The sequence below is a fragment of the Leopardus geoffroyi genome, chromosome C1, assembly GCF_018350155.1.
Source record: "Leopardus geoffroyi isolate Oge1 chromosome C1, O.geoffroyi_Oge1_pat1.0, whole genome shotgun sequence".
Taxonomy (NCBI): Eukaryota; Metazoa; Chordata; class Mammalia; order Carnivora; family Felidae; genus Leopardus; species Leopardus geoffroyi.
The window spans coordinates 23,901,977-23,922,838 of NC_059328.1; the positions used below are offsets into that span (position 1 = coordinate 23,901,977).

The 20,862-nt window shown below is 54.8% G+C and overlaps 1 protein-coding gene and 1 pseudogene across 1 annotated transcript; both read left to right on the forward strand.

Annotated features, from left to right (window-relative positions):
- The first annotated feature begins 1,932 nt into the window (after positions 1-1,932).
- Positions 1,933-2,598, forward strand: LOC123599953 (annotated as a pseudogene).
- An 8,310-nt stretch (positions 2,599-10,908) lies between these two features.
- HCRTR1 (hypocretin receptor 1) lies at positions 10,909-19,894 on the forward strand. The gene is made up of 8 exons (XM_045476463.1): positions 10,909-11,118; positions 12,300-12,624; positions 12,860-13,038; positions 14,261-14,504; positions 14,946-15,061; positions 16,207-16,433; positions 17,237-17,358; positions 19,062-19,894. Exons 2-8 carry the CDS (start codon positions 12,420-12,422, stop codon positions 19,250-19,252), a joined length of 1,284 nt encoding a protein of 427 aa, XP_045332419.1. The 5' UTR covers positions 10,909-11,118; positions 12,300-12,419; the 3' UTR covers positions 19,253-19,894.
- The last annotated feature ends 968 nt before the right edge of the window (positions 19,895-20,862 follow it).

The following is a 20,862-nucleotide window of genomic DNA, read 5'->3' on the forward strand; positions in this document are numbered from 1 at the left end:
TTACTCTATATTCCAAAGATGGTGGACAAACAAACATCTTTGAAGAGATTGTCCAAAAAAAAACCCCCAAAAAACAAAAACAAAAGTCCCAAACCAAAGGTCAGTTAGTGCCTCTGTTTGCAAAGCATCCAGAAATGCAACCGACCCAAGGAAACTCTCAATATGAATCTTCTCGATAATTTTAATAGCTGGTCTGTAGAATCTCTTCCATTTTCTAGGTAAACAATCATATGATCTACAAATATATGATGACCATTTTGTTTCTTCCTAGCACGGGTTTGGGAATCCAGTATAGCTCTGAACAGAAGCAGAGGTAGTAAACATCCTTTTTAGGTTACTGACTTTAAAGGAAATGCCTTTAAGTTTTTACCATCAAGTGATACATTTACTGCAGGTTGTAGAAAGATACTCCTTATCAATGTATCACATTGAGGAAGTTCCCTCCTATTTCTAGTTTGCCAAGAATTTTTATAAACAGCTTAATTTTATCAAATGCACTTTCTCCCATCTGTTTCATGTGATTGTAGGATTTTTTATGTCTTTTAATCTGTTAATGTTGAGCCTTAAAATAATAATTTTCTAATGTTGAAATTATTCCGGCATTCCTGGAATAAACCCAACTTGGTCCTTATGCATTTTTAAATATATTGCTGTATTTAGTTTGACAACCTTCTTTTTAGGATGTTTGTATCTATGTCCAGAATTCACTGATCTAAGATCTTCTTGTCTGAAACTTCCTAGTCTCGGTTTAATATTAAGTTTTTACTAGCTGCACAAAACCCAATGGGTAATTTTCACTCTTTTTCTACTTTTTAGAGCAATTTGGATAAGATATGGACTGTCTGCTCTCTGAACATGTACCTGAGCCCAAGATACTTGATTGTTCTATCCACATGCCACTAAGAGTGGCCAGGAGAGGCATGGCTGAGCCTGTGAGCCACTCCCTGTGAAAGGAGGGCTCAACCTGCTTCCCCAGGCAGTGATGGAGGCTCAGTAAACAGCCCTCGCCCTAAGCTAAGGCCTTTACAGCCATCACTTTACATCACCAATAACAAAAGTGATACTTTGCCTTCCATAATTACTCTTTTACTTTATTTCCTGGCACGTCGGAAACAAGCCAAGGAGGAGAGGCACTATTGAAAGGAGACCTCTTTGGAGGGCCTTGGCAGGAATGCAAAGAAAGCTCAGGCAATTGATTCACGGGTAACCGACATGATTATTAATTAAAGAAATATTTCCCAAAGTACGGTACATGCACCATTGCTGTGAATGCTATTTGGTGGTAAATAAAACTTTTGTTATTTGTTTAATGTTTATTTATTTTTGAGAGAGAGACAGAGTGACAGAGTATGAGTGAGGGAGGGGCAGAGAGAGAGACACACACAGAATCCGAAGCGGGCTCCAGGCTCTGAGCTGTCAACACAGAGCCCAACGCAGGGCTCGAACTCACGAGCCATGAGATCATAACCTGAGCCAAAGTCAGATGTTTAACTGACTAAGCCACCCAGGTGCCCCTAAACTTCTGTTGTCTTAAGAACTGGGTGTATAGGGGGCATCTGGCTGTTAAGCAACCGACTTCAGCTCAGGTAATCATCTCCTGGTTCATGAGTTCAAGTCCCACGTGGGGCTCTGTGCTGACAGCTCAGAGCCTGGAGCTTGCTTCGGATTCTATGTCTCCCTCTATCTGCACCTCCCCCACTCACACTCTGTCTCTAAAAAAAAAAACAACAAAAAAACAAAAACAAAAAACACATAAAAAAACCCTACGAATATAGATTAGAAAATACAACTATCTAATTACAAACCACAAGAGATACAACTCTAACATGAAATATGCAATTTGATAGGTATAACTAGCGGAGTCAGTTTAAGCAAAAGTCATACCATAAGTAAATATTCTGTCTGCCGTTGGCTTGAGTGGCTGGTGTTGAGATGGGCAAGTTTGTGTAACCTGAAAATGTGGGGCCGGTCCTGGCTGGACGCTACTCCAGTCATCATGAAGAACATTGGTGACGGCACCTCAGACCGTCCCTACAGCCACACTCTGGTGGCTGGAATTGCCCGTGATCCCTGCAAAGTGACAGCTGCCATGGGCGAGAAGAAAATCACCAAGAGGTCAAAGATCAAGTGTTCTGTGAAAGTTTAGAACTACAGTCACCTCATGCCCACAAGGTACTCTGTGGCTATCCCCTTGGACAAAACTGTCATCAACAAGGATGTCTTCAGAGACCCTGCTCTTATTTTTTTTTTTTAATTTTTTTTTTTTAACGTTTATTTATTTTTGGGACAGAGAGAGACAGAGCATGAACGAGGGAGGGGCAGAGAGAGAGGGAGACACAGAATCGGAAACAGGCTCCAGGCTCTGAGCCATCAGCCCAGAGCCCGACGCGGGGCTCGAACTCACGGACCGCAAGATCGTGACCTGGCTGAAGTCGGACGCTTAACCGACTGCGCCACCCAGGCGCCCCGAGACCCTGCTCTTAAATGCAAAGCGTGACAAGAGACCAAGGTCAAGGAAGAGAGGTACGAGAGGTACAAGGAGAGGAGAGGTACAAGACCATCGAGAACAAATGGTTCTTCCAGAAGCTGCAGTTTTAGATCTGTTTCATTTCAGTCATTAAAAATACCAAAAAAAGAGAGAGTAAATATTAATACAGGTAGTAAGAAGATATGGCAAAAATAGAGATGCTGTTATGAGAATCACCAAAATTAGAAAATAATTCAAAGAAAGGCCTGTTTAACGAATAACAAGCTAGCCTCGGCCACCAACAATCCCCTGCAAACACATACACATCAGGAACATACAGAGAGGGGGTAGATTAAACAGTGAGAGAGAACTCCTTTCTAAAGAAATTGAGCAATTTTTCTCAAATGGACCAGAATTCCTATTCAGAGTGTTGGCGATCTAGAATAAATCCCTCCTTATGTTGGCCCGGGGTGAGAACCTGGGTGCCGGCTTGCCTCTCTGCCTCCTTTCCACATGCCCTAAAGCGAAGCCTGTGGGTTGATGTCCCCACTCAGTAAGAGTAAGGACAAATTTAAAACTTTTTCAGACATGCAAAGCTTCAGAAGACTTTCCTTCCATGCACCCCCTTTTAAAAATGTTATTTGAAGATATCCTCCAGCAAAACAGAGGTAAACACCAAGTAAGAGGTAACAGATTCACCAAACAGTAGAATTAACCCACAAGTGCAACGAATAGAAATACCAGAGGTCCATAAAGCCATCAGTCAAAATTAGAACAGGAAGTCCGGGTTTGGAGGAAAAAGTCTTTAAGAAGAAAATGGGCTTCATTCAACAAATAATGTAATTAAGACGCTGGAAGATTTTAGTGACCTGATTAAAAAGGCATATGTTTCTTTTCTCGAGAAGAAAAGAGAAAAGCAATTAGAAATTCCAGGAGAACAAAAACTCGTATAAGAAAGTCGTGGTCCAGATATGAAGTGAATTAAAATACAGCATGACTTTGAGTATCTGAGGGAGTATAGGAAAATACATTTGAACTTGAAGCCTGGAGCATTTCCCTTCAAGCAGCATTTAAATCATAAGATTACCGTTCCTTCCCTCTGGGTCCCCGGATGCTAGTTAGCTCTGCAGAGAATAATGTTTACATAATCACAATATTTTTTAAAAACACTTTATTGATTTTCGATTTTTGAAATTCAGAGACAGACAACACACAAAACCAGAACATTTTAATTATGGATACAGAACTAGATGCAAATGTAGTGGTTTAGCAAGAAGATTTAGGAGGAGGGAGGGCAGGTGTGATAAAGGAGGTCTCATCTTACACAGTGGGGAGTCAAGAGATATTTCATGAAATGAATGGCCTAAGAAAGAAAAGCTGGAAAATGCGTATCCAACCGAACTCTGGAGGGAAGTTACCTTTCTAAACTTTTCATCTTTCATAGTTGGGCATGGTGCCAGGCACTGTGAGTTCAGTAACCAGCTCCCCTCCTTCCCTTCACAGAACCCCTGCGTTTCCCTGGACACGTGGCTATCCAGAGAAACAGAATATTTCCCAGGCTTCCTTGCAGTTACCTGGGATCAGGTGACCAAATTCAGACCAACTGGATGCAAACAGAACTGATGTGGCTGTCCATTAGCTGGAATACGGATGTGACTGGCCATCTCTGACCGAGGCCAAGAGTTTTGGGGTAAATAATAATAGCTAACACTTAGACATATTCTAACTATGTTTTCTAACAGGTCTTTTTTTTTGTAATTAAAGTTTTTTTTAATGTTTATTTATTTTTGAGAGAGAGAGAGAGACAGAGCGGGAGCAGGGGAAGGGCAGAGAATTCAAAGCAGGGTCCAGGCTCTGAGCTGTCAGCACAGAGCCCAACATGGGGCTTGAACTCACAAACCAGGAGATCATGATCTGAGCTGAAGTCAGACGCTTAACCAACTGAGCCACCCGGGCACCCCCTAGTCATGGTGGTTTTCTAGGTGCTTTAACCTAATGAGGATGTGTATTCATTACCTTATAGCCGCTGTAACAAAATACCACACACTTGGTGGTTCAGAACAACACAGATTTTTTTCCCTTACAGTTCTGGAGTTCTGAAGTTTAAAATCAAAGTGTCATCTAAACTGCTTCTTTCTGGAGACTCAGGGGAGAATTTGTTCCCTTGTCTTTTCAGCTTCTAGTGGGTCACCTGCCTTCCTTGGCTCCCAAGTCCTTTCTCATGTCACTGTGGCCTCTCATTTCCATCATCGCATCTCCTATTACGATTTCCATTTCCTGCCCCCTTCCTTTAAGGACCCTCGTGATTGCATAGGGCCCACCGGAGCAGTCCGGGATAATATCCCCAACTCAAGAGTCTTAATCACTTCTGCCAAGTTTGTTTTTTGTTTTGTTTTTGTTTTTGTTTTTTTGCCATATGAGATAACGTTCACAATTTCTAGGGATTAGGGCATAGACATCTTTGGCAAAACATTATGCTCCCTCCCTCAGATTCATAGATAGTATCCCCATTTTACGGATGGCGAAACCCAAGCACAAAGAAATTAAGTGGCACGCTCAGGGTGACACAGCAGCTCAGAAGTGGCAGACCCGTCACTTAAACCTGGACAGTCTGGCACCAGAACCTGTGCTCATGACCGTGACAACACTTCTACCCTGGCTGTACTCTGGCTTCCCGAAGACTGCAGAACCCGTCTAGCCGGCGCTGGATGGCCTGTGGAGAAAAAGAAACTTCCATTTCCTAAGGCACTGTCATTTGGGAGTCTTCATTACAGGGGCTGTATTCTAATACCAGAGTCGATAGCTACTGTAGATAATTGAAGGTAATGATTTTCCTTGATCTCATTCCTAGTGATTTGAGCCTATGATGAGAAAAATGGGCTTTGTATTCATTGCAAATGTGTTTAAGTTGGAGGGCCCGGGGTGTGGATCAATTCACATCACAACCTTGCTTAAACCCTTCAGGGACCCCGCTGCCTTTGGGATGGAGCCCAAGCCCCTCAGCCTAGATTCAGGTCAGCTTTTCTTTCATCCATCTTTCTGTTTCTTGCTGCTTTTCTTTTAGGGAGGACCCTTGGACCCCACTGGCATTGACAGTGGACCCAGAACAGACCTTTGGCCGTGTCTACCCCTCACTTTTGCTCCTCTCACCCCCTCTCCCTGGAATCCCATCTTTCTTTCTCTCCCCCTCCTTTTTTTTTTTTTTTTTTAATGTTTATTTATTTTTGAGAGAGAGAGAGAGCAGGGGAGGGGCAGAAAGAGACAGACACAGAATCCGAAGCAGGCTCCAGGCTCTGTGCTGTCAGCACAGAACCTGACGCGGGGTTCGAACTCACAAGCTTGTGAGGTCATGCTCACCGACTGAGCCACCCAGGCACCCCTTCCTCTCCCCGTCCCGCTCAGCATGTCCTACTCAAAGCCCATCTGTGAACTCCTAGTCATCCCTCAAGACCCAGCCCAAGTTGCCTCTGGAATATTTTTCTGTTTATCTTGGTCTTTCTCCTGTTAAAGATTTTCCTCAAATGTCTGGCAGTTCAGATCATGGTTAAACAAAACAAAACAAAACAACTCAGTCTACACACACACACACACACACACGTACACACACCCCTCCCAGAAAGATCAGGCTTCTCTTTCTTTTCTTTTCCTTGTGTGTTCCTGGGTCAAAATAACCACATCAGCACACATTTACCATGATCATTGTTTGTAACTAATATTATTTATAATTTTAGGATTTAAGATCACTAGTAGGCTCCTGCACCAGTATGTGACTCAAAATAAAAGCAATACCAAATGACAAGATAGCCATAAGGACATCTGACAAAACCCTGATTTTTCCCATGATGACCACTCTGATTTTTTTTAAATATTAAATTATTTAAAAAAATTTTTTTTTTAACATTTATTTATTGTTGAGAGCCAGAGAGAGACAGAGTGCGAGCAGGGGAGGGGCAGAGAGAGAGGGAGACCCAGAATCCAAAGCGGGCTCCAGGCTCTGAGCTGTCAGCACAAAGCCTGACACGGGGCTCGAACCCATGAACCTCAAGATCATGACCTGAGCCACAGTCGGACGCTTAACCAACTGAGCCACCCAGGTGCCCCGATATTAAATTATTTTTAGATACTGTGTGTATGGAAGTATGAGTCTCTGTCTTGCCCCGCCACGGCTGCTCTGCTCCCCTGCCTGTCCGCAGTGAATCCTTACGTGACTCTATACGGAAAACCTTCCTGTTTTTGCCCTTAGAACCCGTGAAACGAGGCCCAGAGAAGCAGCATTAGTTTCCTGCGGCTGCTATAACAGATTACTGCCAACCGAGTGGCTTAAAACAACACAACTTTTTTTCTTGCCACATTTCTTTCTGGGGGCAAGAAGTCCAAATTGGGTCTAATGGGGCTAAAAGTAAGGGCTGAATTCCTTCTGGAGGCTCTAGGGGAGAATCTGTTCCTTGCCTTTGCCAGCTTCCAGAGGCCGCCCGCCTTCCTCGGCTTGCGGCCCCTCCCAGCGCTGGTATCACCCCAACCTCTGTTCTGTCACCACATCTGCTCCTTCTAACCCTCCTGCCTCCTATTACAAGGACACCCGTTATTCTATTGGGCCCACCTGGATAACCCAGGCTAATTTCCCCATCTCAAGATCCTGAATTTAGTCCCATCTGGAAAGTCCCTTTTGCCTTGTAATGTGTCACAGGTGCCTGGGATCAGGATGCGGACATCTTTGGGGGCCACTACCCAGCCTGTCACAGAAGTGACGTGACAAGTCCCGGATCACACAGCAGTAAGCTGTGAGCTAGGAGACTGACCCAAGTCTTTCTGGCCCAGCCCCTTCGCTCTTTGCCCCTGCCCTAGCCTGAAGATGCTCTGTAGCTTGTGAAGTCACCAAGGATGACCTTGGCCTGGCTCTGGGTGGGCCTTGGGACCCCTGCTCTCTCAGTGGATGTCCACCCCCTTCGAGCCACCCAAACCCTGAAGGAGGGCCAGCCCTTCCTGGGAAGAAGGGGCACAACTGAGCATCTGGCCTGGAGACATGAGGTCCCTGGGTCCTTCCCGTTGGCATGGCGCTTTGCCAGGAGCTCCCAGAGGCCAGTGCTGTTGGGCCCGAGGACCGAACCCCACAGCCTCCTCAGTGGCCTGCCAGGCTCAGCGCTCAGAATCCCCCACTTGGGACCCACGGCCCCGCCCCTGCTGGCCCACCCCTCATCCCTGCACACACCTCTGCCTGTTTTCTGATTTCTGATCTCCTAAGAGGCGCCTCTGCCCTGCCCTGAGTGTTCCCATGCACAACCCAGGCCTGTGGCAGCATCAGCAAGTCGAAAACCCAATTACATTCCGATTATTCTAGTCCTAGCCCGACAGAGGTTACTGTAAGTCACTCTGGAATTGAGAGGGACGGGGAGGCAGACCTGGGGCTGGTGCCCGGGGATAGCACTTAAAGATGGATGTGACAGGGACCTGTGGCTCAGAGGTTCGGGATTAGATCAACAAGGCCGGGGATGGCTGGTTCCAGGAAAGAGGTCATGTGGCCACCAGTTTGACAGACAGCTCAGGCAAAGCAAAGGCTTCAGGCCGGTCCTTCCTGGTCAGAGCGGGTGCCAGGGCTGAGTGCCCAGCCTGGAGATGGAAGGCATGAGGTCCCTGGATGCCTCCCCTGGGCACTGGTGCTTGGCCAGGAGTTGCCAGAGGCCAGTGCTATTAGGCCCGAGGACCAAAGCACCACAGCCCCTTGTGGGTCCTCCAGAGTGTCACTGGCCCCTCTGGGTATCGCAGGATTTTCTCTGAGCATCTGCCCAGGGGTCTCTCCCTCGTGCCCACCTCTCCAAACAACTGGCCTCTCTCCTCAGGCCATGGCTGAGGGAGCCAGACTCAGGACCAGAGGGACCTGGGGGCTCAAAGCCTCCTCCCTGACCAGGGTCTGATAGGGAGAAATATTGCTGCCTGGGGGGTAGAAGGAACCACTCCTGATCCTTCCTCCTGGAGAGCAGCCATCTCTGGGGTCCCCAAGGATGAACAGAGGATTGGCCTTTGGGATCCCTTTTAAGGGGAGCTGAGACTGGCTCTGTGAAGCTGAATTCTCAGCCACGAGTCCTTCCCCACGCTGACACATGCACCCCACGTATAATGGTTTGGGGCACCTGGGGAGCCCCGTGCTCACACCAGCCCAGGGGGTATGGGAGGTCCCGGACTATGGCATCCCAAGCTCTGGGCTGGGTTCTAAGCCTGGGCTGTGCTGGACTCCGCTGGGGCCCACTGCCTGGGTGGGTGTCTGCGTGGGTCTCTACCTGTCGCATTACCAGCTGCACCTTGTCGTTTTTGCTGCAGCTGGTGCTTGAGTGTCCCCGCACGATCTGGCTCCCACCCCACGTCGTAGCCCCTCCCCAGTCCTTCCACAGCAAGCAATCACAGCTCTAGATGGGCGGGGGGGGGGGGGAGGTGGGTAGCGTGGGGGATGAGATGAGTCATCGCTGTGGGGGCAGACATACCAAGCCCCACAAACACACAGTCGCGGTGCTGCGGACACAAAGGCATGCGCACACTCACGTTCCCACGCTCACAGGGGCACATGCCAGGAGGCCCGTGCTCCTCAGAGCCACAACTGCACATTCAGACACACACACACACACACACACACACACACACATACACATTCCTCATGGACACAACCGCACAAAGCGAAGCCCCATACAGACACATCCCACCCAGGTGACCCCCACGTCACCACCCCAGAGCCTGTTCTCCACTCACGCACACACTCAGAGACACAAACACACACACAGTCACATGTTAGGTTCTTCAGACATACACTCACAGCCCCAACTTCTAAATACAGAAACACACACACGTACACAGGCGCACACGCAGTCACACACACACACACACACACGCGCGTGTGCACTCGCACCAGGCACTTCTGTCTCGAGTCCCCTCATCCATTCCCCTGCCTCTGCCAGCACCCCAGGCAGGCAGGACAGAGCGCCAGAACCATAGGGACACTATGCCCGGCACCCATCCTGCCCAGGGACAGTGCTGTGCCATGGGGTCAGCTTCACTTCTCCTCCTGTTCTGGGGAGGTGAAGGTCACTGACCTGTCCCCTGTGTTCCTCCAGCTCCCCTCTCACACACTCTGGGCCCTAATGGTCCATCTCTAGCTCCTCTGAGAAAGGACTTTGGCTGCCACAGGGAAGATGGAGATTACATCTCAGGAATCACCTCCAGGGAGCAAAGGAGTGTGAGTTTCCTAAGGTGACAGAGAATGGTGGGATCTGATGTGTTAGGAAGGTCCTATCCTGAGGCAGGCACAGCCAAGGTGGCTGCCTGATGCCCAAGGGGTTACTCGTGGCCTACCTGTGGTTCCTGAAACGCCCAACCTCCATACCTTTGCACCTGCTGTTTCCTCTACCTGGAACCCTCTCTGGGGCCACCACAATCCCCCTTGCAAGGCTACCTTCTCATTTTTCAGGTCCCCGTGTTCTCGCTCCAGGAAGTCTGTCCTGATGCCCTGGCTGAAGCAGTCTGTCCTTCTGGGTCTCCTCACAGCAATCCTCGTGCGATAGCATACTTGCTGGCTTGGGAGCCTCCCACCCCCAGCCCGCCTGGGCGCCTCTGTCCGGCAAGGAGGTGGGTAAACCCAGAGAGAATCACAGGCCTGAACCCCACCTCTGCCTCTGCTGTGTGGCCTCGAGCAAGCCACTGAACCCAGTGAGTCCAGTGTCCTCATCCGGAAAATGGGGACAATAGCAACTACCTCCCCGGATTGGCCTGAAGAATAAGTGAGATCACGCATGGTGGGGCCTATGCAAGTGGCAGCTGTGTTTTTCTAGCTCATTGGCTGGCACACAGCTTAGTACGTGTTTGTTGAATTAGTCAGCCCCTCTGGCTTCCCTCTTCCTGCCCCCACCTACCATGCATCCATCTTGGGAGGGGGTTAAAGTAGGTACCAAGGAAAAGGATGGAGGGGGGCAGATAGAACGGGGCAGGGGGGGCGCGCTGGGAGATGGACGAGAAGGGCGCTCACTGCAGCAGCTGCAGCCGGAGCCTGGCCGGGGGCGGTGCAGGCACCGGCTCTCACTCCTGTGACCCACCTGTGCCATCATCCTCGTGAGCTAGGTGAGGCCGCGAGGAGAGTTGGCGCTGGGACCACCCCCTGCTCCGCGCTGTGGCCCTCCGAAGCTGCCCAGGGCCCGCCAGCACACAGTAGGTGCGCTCTGAACGCCCAGGGACCGGAGGCGTAAATGCCGACTGAACGCGAACGTATGAATGAACGGACGGACGCGTGAATGGAGGTGGGATGGAAGCAAGAAGTGGCAGACGAGGAGGAACGAGCGTCTCCCCCGCCCTCCCAGTCTCGGGCTGAGCGACGTGAAGCCGAGACCGGCTGGGGGCTCCCCTCCCCGCCGGCCCCTCCCGCCCGGCCGCACCCCCCCCCCTCCCCGCGGCGCGCAGCCCGGCGGAGCCCGCGCCCAGCCAGAGCCCGCGTTGGAGCCGCCGCTCGCGCCCAGCAGAGCGAGCCCAGGCAGCGCAGCCTTGGGAGGGGGCTTCCCCGGACCCCTCCCCCGGCCCGGGCCCCTGGAGCCCGACCTTCCGGGCAGGGAGGCGGAGTCCCCGGTGCAAAGTCCGGGGACCAGCAGCCGAGGACGCCAGGGTCCCGGAGCCAACAGGTGCGGGGCTTGGGGGAACCCCAGGCCCGGGGTGGGGGTTCCAAAGGACCCTCGGCGGGAGCCAGGAGTCTCGGGGCAAAACCTGGGTGCTGGGAGGCGGGGTCCCCAGTAGGCAGTGCCCTCCTCCCGGCAGGCTTCTGCAGAACCCCTAGCGCCCTCGCTCCCCCACCTACTCCCCGCAGCCTCCCACAGCGCCCGAGGTGCAGGGAGGTCCCGCTGAGGGAGTGGGCTCGCCGGCGCTGGGAGGGGGTACGAAGGAGCCCCCCTCGCCCTCCCCCCAGCGGTCACCGGGGCCCGGCAACCCTCCCACACACGTCCGGGGTCGTCCCTGCCCAGCCTTGGGAAGGAGGGGTCTGAGCGAAAGAGGAGGGGCGGGGAGCGAGGCCCGATTTATGAATGGAGAGAGCGGCCTGCGCGCCGGCCCAGCGACCCCTGGCGGCCGTCGGGGCGCATCGCGGCCCCGGGGGTCTGAGGGGCCTGGCCGCTGAGCCTGGGGCTCTTCTCTGGCTTCCAGGGAGGTGGTCGGTTCCTCCCTACACCTCTTCCGTGTGTGTGTGTGTGTGTGTGTGTGTGTGTGTGTGTGTGTGTATCCTAGCCGGGAGGGTCCAGGTCTGGCGGGCGGGGGGCGGGCCCTGGGTCTCTAACGCATCCCTTGACCATTTTTTCAACCAAAAAATTCAGGCCTGTGAACTGACTCAGGAGAGAACATTTGCCATCGGGATGGCTTCCCCTCACAAATCTATGGTGTTTGGTGGATTCAGACAGACCTGGCATAGTAGCTTGGTGACCTTGAGCAAGGGGCTCAACCCCTCTGAGCTGCTTCTGCAAAGCAGGGTTCTCTAATGGTAGCCCCAGGCGACCCTGAAGCCGGCTCTCCCCGCACCCCCTCAGTGGGTAAAGCACTAGACATGCATTAGACCTCACTACGCCTCACCGTGGCCCTGTGAGGCAGGTGATTATTACTCCTTTGGATAGATGGGGAAACCGAGGCTGAAAAGGGCGACGTAAGTTACCCAAGAGCAACTTGCATGGAATTGAGATGCGAGCCACATCTGTCTTTCTCCATCTATTTCGGGCTCACTGTAACCTAACAGCACTGTGAGAATTAAGAGGGAGCTTATATGCTAATTGCCTGGCACACTCCTAATGTTCTTTCTTCTTTCCTCCCCTCCTTTCTTCAGGAGGTTTGGGGCTGGGACCCCAGAGACCTAGGTGCAAGGGAAGTGGGCTGAGGCCAGGCCAGGGCTCCCCTCCCTCTGCAGAGCCCAGGATGCCCCTCGGCTGCAGCAGCTTCTGAGCTCATGGAGCCCTCAGCCACCCCAGGGGCCCAGACGGGGACCCCCACTGGTGGTGGGGAACCGTCACCGTCACCGGTGCCTCCTGACTACGAAGACGAGTTCCTGCGCTATCTGTGGCGCGATTATCTGTACCCGAAGCAGTACGAGTGGGTCCTCATCGCTGCCTACGTGGCTGTGTTCCTTGTGGCCCTGGTGGGCAACACGCTGGGTAGGTGTTTAGGTTCCTGTGGTGCTGCGGATCTCCCTTGGGGACTGGAAGGGGTCCTGGGCTTCACTTCTCTCTCTCCCCCTCCCCTACCTTCCCTTGGCTGGGTAGTGTGGGGGATGGTTTGGGTAGCGTGGGGGGGGGGGTTGGTGGGGGAGAGACACTGGCTAGGATGGGCGTGGCTCTGCCCCTGGCTTCATCTCCTCCTCTTCTTCCCACCTCCCCACCTGCCCTGCAGTCTGCCTGGCCGTGTGGAGGAACCACCACATGAGGACGGTCACCAACTACTTCATTGTCAACCTGTCCCTGGCTGACGTGCTGGTGACAGCCATCTGCCTGCCAGCCAGCCTGCTGGTGGACATCACTGAGTCCTGGCTCTTCGGTCATGCCCTCTGCAAGGTCATCCCCTATCTCCAGGTGAGCTCTGCCCGGGTGCTGCTCGTCACCCCTCTGTCATCCCAAGTCCAGAAACCACGGCCTTGCCTAGACCTCAGTGACCCTCAGACTTGCCTTTCAGACAGGACACGGTGGCCTGGTTCCTCTGCACTGTCATTCTCCATTATCAGCAGGGGCAGGCCATGAGGCCTGACACTTGAGGACACAGACACAGCCCCACACACTCCCCCTGCAGAGATCCCCTCCTGGTCACACCCGCAGACCCTCCCCCACACAGCCATGTGTGGACACATGTACAGTCACCTCCAGGCGCCTGGGACACAGTGGAGGAGAGAGGCACAAGCCCGTGGTGACAGACGCAGATGCACGCTGAGCCTGTTCTTTGATTTCAAGGGGGCTGGTTTGCGGGGGTCGCTGGAAAGTATCCCCCCTCCCCTACCATCCCTGGCCAGGGCCTTCCCTCCCCCAGAGGTGGGAATCAGGATGTCCAGATGGGGTTGGTGGGGTGGAAAGAGGGCTGACCAGAGGCCAGAATGGCCCGTCAGCTGCACCCCTCGACCCTCTCGTCGTACCCCAGAGGGCAGAGGGGGGGGCTCTTCTGGAGGCAGTGCCCACCTTCACCTCTGGCCTAGGCTTGTGTCTGCCTCCCAGGATGAGGCTCTTTCCTAATGGCCCAGGGAAGGGATGGCATCCTGGGCAGAGAGAAATGCCTCTCGGATTTCCATCGTTTTCAGGTCTTCCGCTCAATGGATTAACCCTGGCAACCCTGAGAATAAACACAGGGTGGGTGGGGGGGGGGGAAGCGGTGAGGACATTCACCTCAGGCAAATTATTTAACCTTTCTGTGCCTCAGTGTCGTCATCTGTGACACGGGGGTGCGAGTACACATCACGGGGTTGTGGTGAGGATAAAGAGAACAGTGGCACGGAGTAGTTTCCATGAGCGTAAGTTATTATTCATCGTCGAGGAGCCAGTAGGGGCCAGGTCTCGACCTGGACGTTTTCCATCCATGATTTCATGGATTCTCATAAGAATCCCTCCAGGTGGCTGACATGGTCCCGTCCTGCAGATGAGGCTCAGGGAGGGTGAGTGATCTACCCACATGCGCCCAGCCAGTGAGTGGCACGGTCAGGACGTGCACCACCCCTGGCTGCCTGGTATTTCGGGGCTCGGAGCCCCGTCCCTCACCCCACATCTGTGGGTGGCCCCCCCAGAAGGCTGACGTCCTGTCCCCATGGGGCAGGCCGTGTCTGTGTCAGTGGCAGTGCTGACTCTCAGCTTCATCGCCCTGGACCGCTGGTATGCCATCTGCCACCCGCTGTTGTTCAAGAGCACCGCCCGGCGTGCCCGTGGCTCCATCCTGGGTATCTGGGCTGTGTCACTGGCTGTCATGGTGCCTCAGGCCGCCGTCATGGAATGCCGCAGCGTGCTCCCTGAGCTAGCCAACCGTACCCGGCTCTTCTCGGTCTGTGATGAACACTGGGCAGGTAACGGCGGGAGCCTTGAGCAGGCATCCCTGAAGTGGGCACCTCTGGGGCACATACCCCTAGGGCAGGTGTCTGTCCGTGTACTTCTGGGGTGGGCTCCCCCAGGGTGGGTGTCTCCCAAAAGGACACCCTGGAGTAGCCTTCTATCGGCTACCCTCCCAGGATGGGTATAACCCCTTCATGGATGCCATAGAACAGCCACCTACCAGGGATACCTCCAGGGTGGGTACCTCCTCGAGTCTAGACATCTGCTAGGCGTCCCTCCAGAATGGACACCCCCAGGCCGGGCAGCTGCGGAGTCTCTCTGCCACGGTGTCTGTATCAGGCCCTGCCACTTGCTTGGGCTCCATGGCTCTAGTTGGGGGAGGGTGGCATTGCTAAGCACGACAAGCTGGACGCTCCCACAGTGGGTCCAGCCCTTTTATCTCTTGACCCCTACAGATGACCTCTATCCCAAGATCTACCACAGTTGCTTCTTCATTGTCACCTACCTGGCCCCGCTGGGCCTCATGGCCATGGCCTATTTCCAGATCTTCCGCAAGCTCTGGGGCCGCCAGGTGAGGCCCACTCTGGTGTCACTGTCCGGGCTGGGAGGGGAAGGGGGTACTGGTCTAAGGGAATAGACAGTCCTGTGCTTTCAGAACATGCCATCCTGGCTGCAACCAGAGAGAGGCAAGGCCTAGGGACATGGCAAGGTCAAGGCCAAAGTGCTAGTGCCTCCCCTGGAACTGGCTAGTGACTAATATCAGTTTCAGTATCTAATAGCTAATCATCGTTCTAGTAGCAGGAATGTCTTCACAACCATCTCAACTGACCAACAGCAGGTTCTGTCTGGGGTGGAGTGTGGGGGAGAGAATTGCTCAGAAGTTCCTGGCACCAGCAGGACCAAGTTCTGGGTCCCGTGCTTGGGCAATGAGAGGATACAGACCAGAACGTGACCGGCCTGCAGTCCGCCAGCACTTAACCATCCACCCCTAACAGCTCCCCAGTCAGGATGGCGGGAGTCACTGTGCTCATCTAATGGATGAGAAAACTGAGGCTCAGAGAAGGAAAGCGAGTCGATCGAGGAAGGTCATGTAACTCGTGGGTGGCTGAGCTGGCCCTAGACCCCCGGTTTCCTGAGCTGTAGCCCCGCGCCCCTCTGGCGGGGGGTGATCTAGGTGTCCAGTGGTGTGAGACTTCAAGGATATCTATGGCTGCTCCGGGAGCCTGCAACGCTCGTAGGCTTCCGGGCACTGACCTAGGCAGGGACTGTGTTCTGAGGTCCAGGCCATTCCGAGCTGCCCACCTGCTCACCCCTTGCCCAGGCCTCCCCACAGTCAGGCACAGGCCAGGGGGAGGCACAACTCACCCCCCGCCCTTACCCCTACAACAGGACCTGATGATCTAGAGTCTTCTGCCTCTCTGAGTTTCGGTTGCGTCATTTTTAACGAAGGGCCAGTGACACCTTCCCAGAAGGCACGTTGTGGGTGGGCTCACACTGAGCTAATGGAAAGTGAAAGTGCATTGTTCACCCTCCAGTCCGGAGTGTCAGTCTTCGTCGTGAATATTAGGTTTCTTCGCATGGCGGCGAGAGCGTTTGTTCCCTTCGCCCACCTGCACTCTGCCCCAGGGTCCACCCTGGGGGGCGGGACCCAGCAAAGGGGAAGGACCCTCCCCGGGAGCTCTGCCCACCGCCACCATCTCTGTGTGTGCTGGACAGATCCCTGGCACCACCTCGGCCCTGGTGAGGAACTGGAAGCGGCCCTCAGACCAGTCGGAGGACCAGGGACAGGGCCCCAGCACAGAGCCCCCGCCTCGGGCCCGGGCCTTCCTGGCCGAGGTGAAGCAGGTGCGAGCTCGCAGGAAGACGGCCAAGATGCTGATGGTGGTGCTGTTGGTGTTTGCCCTCTGCTACCTGCCCATCAGTGTCCTCAATGTCCTCAAGAGGTGAGAGCACAAGCGGGGGTGGGTGTAGGCCCGGAGGAAGGGGCTCTCTCTGCTTTGCAGGAAGACCGGCTCGGGCACTCACCCACGGTGTGGCCTTGGGGTGGGTCATCTCTCTTCTCCGAGCCTCCGAACCTCAAGTTCTCATCTGTATAACGTGAATAATAACAGTCCTGGCCTGCCAGGGCTATTGTGAAGATTCTTCCGTCTAGTCACCCAGCCATCTGATCGCAGGGGCTGGGAACAGTGACCACAGGACAAAGTCCCTGCCCTCGTGGAGGCTACATCTAGCGGGAGAGAGAAATAAGTCTCTATTGTCCTGGCAGGCAATGAGACTACTATGAAGACAGATAAAATAGGGAAAGAGGATAGCGATGGTGACAGGAGTTGGTGTGGTTGTGTGTGTGTGTGTGTGTGTGTGTGTGTGTTTTAAGATACGATCTTTAAAAAAAAAAAAAAAGCTCATCTGAGGAAATGACATCTGGCAGAGATCTGAAGGAAGGGAGAGACCGAGGGACGAGGCCCCACAGGCGTCTGGAGGGACAGGGCTTGAAGCGGAGGGAAGACGGGGCTTGGCACGTGAGGGGCCGCAGGGTGCAGGGAAGGAGCGCGGGCTGCTCGTCAGGAGCCGATCTCGGTGTGAGTTTGTGCGTGGCGGCTTCCGGGCTGTGTGACCTTGGGCAAATCACTTTCCCTTTCTGAGCCTTGGTTTTCCTGTCTTTTAGATGAGGGTAGCGACTCCTGCCCCACCTGCACACATGCACACACATCTACCCCATTTCTGACTGTGGTCCCCTCGGCCCTAGGGTGTTTGGGATGTTCCGCCAAGCCAGTGACCGAGAGGCCGTCTACGCCTGCTTCACCTTCTCCCACTGGCTGGTCTATGCCAACAGCGCAGCCAATCCCATCATCTACAACTTCCTCAGTGGTGAGTGGGCTGGGGAGGCGGAGCGACCGAGGGTGGCAGCGGTGCCCAGGACAACAGGCTGCCAACCCCCAATCCAGGCTGAATAAAGGGATGGCCCCTAATCCCTCCTGGGGAATCGTCGTGAGCTTGCTCTGGGAACCCGCATCAGGAAAGACTCGGCCCTGCCCAGGAGCCCTGGTCTGAGTGGAAGGCGGGCCTCACTCCCACCGGCGGCCCGCCCGGATCTAGTTGTACAGATTACGCAGACCAGTGAGGGGGTGGGAAAGGCAGGGGCTAGGCCAGCTCACCTCCACCCCCGCCTGGTGCCTGCACAGCGGGACCTCCAGTCGGCCGGTCTGGCCAACACAGGCTCCAGAAGGAGCCAGGCCTGTGGGAAGAGGTGCCGGGAGTGCCTGCCTGGGAGGGTGACTGTGTAACCGAGTCATCGGGGGAAGGGAGGGTCACCAGCAGAGACGGCCCAGGGCCAGGAAAGGGTTTCCCTATGCCCAGCTAGACAGGTACAGGCAGAGTGGCCAGAATACAGAGGGGTTTTCCCTGGATCCACCTGCCCCCAAGACTAGCCATCTTGTCCCCTCTCTGGAAGTCCCTGCATCTCCACTCCCCCAGCCGTACCCCAGGCCACTCCCCTCTGCTGTCCTGCCCTCTGCACCCCTTGCTCGACCTCCCAGACCCGGGATGGTAACACCTCCACCCTCGGACCCACCTGGGTTCAGCAGAAGAGTGGCTCACGAGACGTCTGGCCCCAGAACTAGGCCTAACAAACTGGTCCAGATGGCTGTTCAAGCCTGGGCACAAGTAATCTTTGAGAAAAGGTTGAAAGGCTGAAGAAGGAGGGGCCGGGGGTCCGTACCACAACCCTCATTGAGACTGAAGTATTCCCGGAGCTCAGAGGGGAGAACAGAAGAGATAAGGGCTGCGGCAGAGGCGGCAGCAGACTTCTTGCTGGCCATTTCCTGTCTGGGTTGCATTAACTGAGCACCTACTGTGTGCCCAGCCCTCCACTGGGGCCCCACAGAAGCATGGTCAAGGAGGTTTCTGCTCCGGACATAATCTATTTCCCTGGTGTCCCTTGGCTGACCGAGGTGGCTGTGGTAGTCCCTCCTTCCCTACTCTGTCCTCCCCTTGAAGCGAAGGGCTCTGGAATGAGAACCAGGCCTGAACTCTGGCTGGGTGACCTCGGGCAAGTCTCTGCACCTCTATGCAGCTCCCTGTGAGGTGATGATAAAAGCTGCCAGCCTCTCAGGGTGCTGGGATGAGAGGGGGGCGGGGGGGGGGGGAGGCAGGGGTGCCCGTCACCGTGCTTTGTGCAGGCTGCTGCTGTTCTTCCCATCACCATGGGGCACAGGTAGGGAAAGCCTAGCCCCGGCTGGGGGGCCTGAGCCCCTCCACCTACTCGCCAAGGAGGGCAGAGGTGGCCCCAGGCCCCTGAGCCAGACACCACGTTTTGAGACCGGCTCAGAGCCAGAGCGCAGTCAAGGAATCAGATGAAAATTGCATTTCTCCTTGGGAACTGCTCCAGGGCCTCTGTCCTCACTCTCCCTGGCAGTGACGAGGTCGCCTTCGGGCTTTCTCCATCCCAGCTCTGCTCCGCCCTCCCGCCCCCTCACAGGCAGCTTGGCTAGAGCTGCGTGGGTGTCCCTGGGCCCAAGGCCCTTCCTGCTTCGTCCATCTCCTTATGGCTGTGTCTTCTGTCTCCAACCAAGGCAAATTCCGGGAGCAGTTTAAGGCTGCCTTCTCCTGCTGCCTGCCTGGCCTGGGTCCCTGCGGCTCTCCGAAGGCCCCCAGCCCCCGCTCCTCTGCCAGCCACAAGTCCTTTTCCTTGCACAGCCGGTGCTCCGTCTCCAAAGTCCCTGAGCACGTGGTGCTCACCAGTGTCACCACGGTGCTGCCCTGAGCGAGGGCTGCCCTGGTGGCGGCAGGGTGTGCAAGCCTTGGGCTTGCACCTCTGGCTCCTGGGGGACCCACCTCCTCGTGGAGACTGCTGGATGCAGGGGGGAGGCTGGGGCTCCAGACCTGGTTTTCTGCCTGTTTAACTCTGGGCAAGTGACTTCCCTTCTCTGAGCCCTGTCTCCTAAGCAGGATTGATGGGAGGATTAAGCATGCTCGAGAAAGCGGAAAGCCTTTTGTAGATTGGGAAGTGTCATGGATAGGATTATCATATTCCTCTCGAGTGGCTGTGCCCCACGGTACCATCCATCCCCATCGTCCTTCCGCAGCCTGGCCTTCCTCCCAAAGATCCCCCTCCCACCCAATCACAGGCCTTCCCTGGAGTCTGCTGTAAGGGTCCCGGCAGGCATTCCCATCTGGCCGAGTGGCTCCGGCTAAAGCCCAGTTGTTCTGAGGCCCGTGCGAACTAATCTGGGTCCATCCAGCCTTCTCCCAGCGGGAACAGAGCCCCGTCCTCACCAGGCGCCCGGTGCACACACCATAGACTGGACTCCGTTGGCTTTCTGGTGTGATAGAACACTCTCCATGTGGCCATTTGGCATGGAGGCCAGCAGCCTGAAGCAATTGTAATTAAAAGCCTGGCACTGAATGTTCCCTTTCCTTGTCATTGCACAAAATCTGTGCTGCCTAGGTGAGGAGAGAGAAGGTGGGGAAGCTTGGGGGAGGGGAGCAGACAGGCAGCACTGGAATGCTAGTATCTGCTGACCGCTCCCACCCCCCACCCCCAACACACTGGATCCCAGAGGGGCTCCTAGCCAGGATTCAGAGCGCACGCGGTGCCGCCCCCTCAGGCGGTGCCAACCCTCCAATGCCCAGGACCCGGATCCTTGACACATCTGTCTGCTTCTGGGCCTGGCGGCCTCTGGGAGGTAAGGGAGATGGCGGCAGCAGTGTGCGGGGCGGGGAGCGGTGGGCAGACAGCAGGGTTCACAGACTGATTTACTGTTACCTTCCCCTTCTTGGAAATCGGGCTCGCATTTACTTTCTCTGAACTCACAGGATAAAAAAGAGAAAGCCGCAGACATGCTCCGTCTGCCACCAGGATGATTAGAGGGCTGCCAGAGGCCCCGATCCCCGTTGCCAGAGCAGGAAGTGGAGTGCAGTCTGAAGCACCGCTCTGCTGAGAGGGTGGGAGGCATCTGGCAGGGGCCGGCTCGGCCGTGCGCACCACCGGCTCTGCTTAACTTGATTAACGGAGCTTCGGGCTCCCTCTGACCTCACCCGTCAAGAAATGGGGCGAAGGCACGGTCCTGCCAGGGGCCCAGCCCGGGAATGCTTTCGCGCCCCTCCTCTTAGACATCACGCTTTCCAAGAGCAGGTGGAAGGTACGGCCTAAGTATGTCAACCACCCCTTGGATGACTCACCAACCTGGCGCTCGCGGCCATTTTCACAGATGTGCGGTCATTGCCAGGTGGGACGGGCTGCCCTCTCCTTCCGCACTCCCGCTGGCCTTAGGATCCAAAGCCGTGTGTGGAGTTTCGTGTAGCCGGGCTCGGAGGTCCAGTGGGCAGAGTGAGGTGTGAGGGCTGGACCCGAGCTCGGAACCACTTACCCAC